The 4,400-nt window shown below is 26.3% G+C and overlaps 1 protein-coding gene across 1 annotated transcript; it reads left to right on the top strand.

Annotated features, from left to right (window-relative positions):
- The first annotated feature begins 450 nt into the window (after positions 1-450).
- On the top strand, positions 451-3,726 carry LOC126553187 (uncharacterized). Its single transcript, XM_050208353.1, has 4 exons — positions 451-604; positions 1,357-1,389; positions 1,493-3,031; positions 3,410-3,726. Exons 1-4 carry the CDS (start codon positions 451-453, stop codon positions 3,724-3,726), a joined length of 2,043 nt encoding a protein of 680 aa, XP_050064310.1.
- Positions 3,727-4,400: the final 674 nt, after the last annotated feature.

Here is a 4,400-nt window from a genome sequence, read left to right as displayed (position 1 = left end):
AGTTTAAATATTTTATAATAGAAATTAGAAATATAATTTTAGTTTTCGTAATTTCATTTCTGTGTTATTAATAATTATTATTTATTGTTTTGTAGTTTCAAACGTTTCAATAGTTTCATAATTTATTTTTAAACGAATGATTTCCATCGCGTCGGCTTCGCGTTTCTATTATAATATTATTATAATGTTATTATTTATAAATAATATTATCGCATCCCATCGACCATAGTTATTTATAAAAATATTGTCGACTAACATAACTAGGATAATAATATGTACATTGTACACAGCTATGATTATTGATTTGTTATTTTATTAATCTGACTGCTGTAGTCGTGTACTCGCGTGCTGTCAGTTATTGTTAATTGTTATGCGATACCTATATTTGATGTTATACTGTTGTCTATTGTTAATTTATTTACCGTGAATGTGTGCAATTAATTTATGATCATGAAACGTATATATAAATCTGGGGCCGCAAAAAAGGCAGAAAGAAATAAAAAAGCATTATTAGCGATCCAATCATCACCACATCAAAAAAAAATAAGTTTTCCTATTCTGGAACAAGTGCAGCGTGTTGAGATTGCTGCGAATAGTACGAAAAGTAAGTTTTAAACATGTTGATTAAGACTTTTTGGATTTTATTTTGGATATTGTGTATGCAGTAAATAAGAATTTCTTGTTTTTTTAGACTAAAATATACACTGCCATTTTAATAATAACAATAGAATTTTGCAAATCCACAGTTTTAAAGACATGAATATACCTACCTAAAGGATGATTTAATGCAATTGATATTTGCAAAGTTAGAAAAATTATAATATAAAAATTTGAAACAAATGAAATATGTTTATTGCAATCTTGCAAAATTATTATAACAAATTTAAATATAAAAAAATTTAAAAACAAAGTTAATGTATTAGGTAGATAATTCAGTAATTGCAGTCTTTAGTAGGTATACAGAAAATAACTTTAACATAATTTCTAAATATATATTAATATGTAAATATTCTAAAGTAATTTTAAATGTTAAAAACAATAATACTAATAACAGATCAAAGTTGGTGAAGTTAGCAAATAAAAAAACTCAAATTTTTATTTTATTTCACTATTAAAATTTATGGGATAATAAAACAATGTTAACTTAAAATCATACTTAATCTTAATCTGCTCTATATATAAAATAAAATTATGAATTTTGGACCTAGGTGAATGTTGTGGGGAGGTGTGGGTGGTAACTGGTAGGTAACATAAAATAATAGCCAGACTTAAAAACAGTAGTCTGCAGACAGATGTCTAAGCAAATTAATATTGAAAATTGAAAAATAAAATTATAATAAATAATTTTGTTAATAGATACTAAAACTGATGAAAAGCCTGAACATACTAGTATGGATAACAATGATTTTAATGAAAACAATGGTAAGTACTTATTAAAACAATTTACTTTAAATTTGAAAAATAAAATTATAATAAATAATTTTGTTAATAGATACTAAAACTGATGAAATGCCTGAACATACTAGTATGGATAACAATGGTTTTAATGAAAACAATGCAGATAACATGAATGAAAATTCTAATATCATAAATTTTATTCGCCCTTCAAGAAATGATTCCATTGCTATTAAAAATAATTTCTTCTCTAAGCATCCAATACAACCTATGACTACTAAAGGTAAACTTAATTTTAAAAGAATTTATTATAAAGAGTTGCCAAATGGCGAAGTGATTCAAAGAAAATGGATATCTTACTGTATAGAAACAAATTGTTTATATTGTTCTAATTGTATGGCTTATGGAAAGCCAGTTAATGTTGGAGAAAAAGAATCAAAGTTCATAAGTGGGTATGAATCTGATATTAAATTACAAAAATGCCTTTATCGTGATATAGTGAGACATGAAAATTCAATATTCCATCAGAATTCATCATGTACTGCAGTCCGTTTTCAATTAAATAAAGATATTGAGTGTATTATAAATCGTGATGTCATGGCAAAAAGGTCTCAAGAAGTACATAATCGAAGACAAGTGCTTGAACGACTTATAGATATTGTTATTTTTATTGGTCGTCAAGGCATCCCATATCGAGGTAAACATGAAGCAGCAAATTCTTTAAAAAATATTGAAGTAAACCATGGTAATTTTTTAGAACTAGTCTTGTTAATTTCCAAATATGATACTATTTTAAATCAACATGTTAAAATGTCAATAACTCTTAGTGAAAAAGCTAAGTCTAAAAAAGGTCGTGGATCTTTGATTACATTCATGTCCAAAAATTTTATAAATAATAACATAATTATACCAATTGGAGCAGCAATTCAAGGTACAATTGTTAAAGAAATCAAAGAGTGTATTAAGTTTAGTATAATGATTGATAGCACTCAGGATGTAAGTGTTATGGATCAATTAGCAATATGTGTCCGGTATATTTTCAACGGTGTTGTGCAAGAACGTTTATTAAGTTTGGTTGTTTGCCATAACTCTAGTGGTATTGGCCTTTTTAACTTATTAAAGGAAGAAATAAAAAAACTAGGATTAATGTTAAATGATATTGTTGCATGTTCATTTGACGGAGCTGCCAATATGAAAGGTATTTATAATGGTTTACAGGCCCATTTAAAAAGTGTAAATCCAAACATTGTGTACACACACTGTATGGGGCATGTATTAAATTTGGTAATGAGTGAATGTAGTACTGATATTAATTTGGCTGAAGACTTATTTGGATTAGTAGAGCAATCCGCTGTTTTTTTATCAGATTCCCACAAACGAATGGAAACTTGGACCTCTATAACTAGTGTAAGACATACTGGTCATGATAAACTGTATAGACTCCAAAAAATCGGTGCAACTAGGTGGTGGAGTAAAGATAAAGCTTTATCTTCAGTTATGGATTTACAACTGAACATAGTTGAAATTGATGAAGAAGTCGATAATGCCAAATTTACCACTTTATTAACATTTTTAACCACAGTTTGTCATGGCAATTTCAATTCACAATCTAAGTTCATTGCTAAATCATTGATTAGTAATTGGTCAAGATTTGAAATTATATGTATATCTAATTTATTGCTTGATATTTATTCAGCTACAACTCCGGTGTCAATTTATCTACAAACTAAAACTATAAATTATTTACAAGCATGGAATATGATAGCTGCTTTAAAAAAAGAAATTGAGAAAAAAAGAAATGATGAGTATGTATTAAATTTGTATAAAAAATGTCAACATTTTTGTAAAAAAATAAATAACCACTTTTGTAAAGAAGATTTAATTAATATTGAAGAAGATTTTCCAATAAAACGTATTTCAAAAAAAAAAAAACTTTCTGGGGAAAAGTGTTATGATGAATCAAGAATTATATCTCCATATAATAAATTTAAATATGATACTTTTTTAATTATAGATACTATTCAAAATAGTATTGAGACACGATTCATGAAAAATGAAAATTTATTAAAAGACTTGAATTGGTTGGACCCTAGAAGTTTTGCAGTAATTAACAACATTGAATTATTGCATGTATCAGCTTTGAGTACTTTAAGTAAAATATCCGGACTAAATCATGAAATAATCTTAACAGAATTGAAACAATTTTCCAATCAATATGAAAACTTCATACCACAAATACCTAAATATACTACCGATTGTGATTCAGAAAATAAGTTACTTTTAAGAAATGAAGATGCGAGTGATGAAGATAATGATGAAATATCAAAATGAGTAAATTGTAATAAATGTAACAAATGTATTCACTGCGCATTTTTAATTGTACGAGAATTATCATGTCAGTCAAATTTATTTTCAAATTTATTTGTCATATATAAGTTTGCTTTGTTGTTGCCATCAACACAAACAACTTGTGAAAGGGTATTTTCAAAGCTTAAATGTATAAAAACAAAACTTCGCTCAACGTTACACCAAAATCACCTTACTCCATTAATGTTGATGGCTATAGAAAAAAATATAGCTATTGATACTCAACAGTTGATAGAAAAAATAGCTTATTCTTCTCAAGAATTAAAAAAATTACTTATTTAAAAATTGTGCTTTATTATTTAAAATATTCTTACTAGGTAGGTATTTCAAAAATAATTAGTTGTAAAATTGCTTTTATATTTAAGTTAACTCATGAATCATGATCATGATATTATATAGGTATTATATATTATGATCCATATTGCTGAAAATGTAAAGTACCTATATTTAAAGAAGTATATTAAAATAATGTTTCAACAAAATACAGTGTACATTTTTTGGGGGCCCCTTAAAAAAACTGATCCATAGGCCTTTGGTATGCTAGGCCGACACTGGTGGAAACAATAATATAAATGCTTATAACTGATATGAAATAAAGTTAATACACATTAACTATTATAATATCTATACTTACTAAT

This window comes from Aphis gossypii, unplaced genomic scaffold (genome assembly GCF_020184175.1).
Source record: "Aphis gossypii isolate Hap1 unplaced genomic scaffold, ASM2018417v2 Contig00092, whole genome shotgun sequence".
Taxonomy (NCBI): domain Eukaryota; kingdom Metazoa; phylum Arthropoda; class Insecta; order Hemiptera; family Aphididae; genus Aphis; species Aphis gossypii.
The sequence above is the reverse complement of the archived record's forward strand: the minus strand, read 5'-3'. Positions and strand labels throughout refer to the sequence as shown.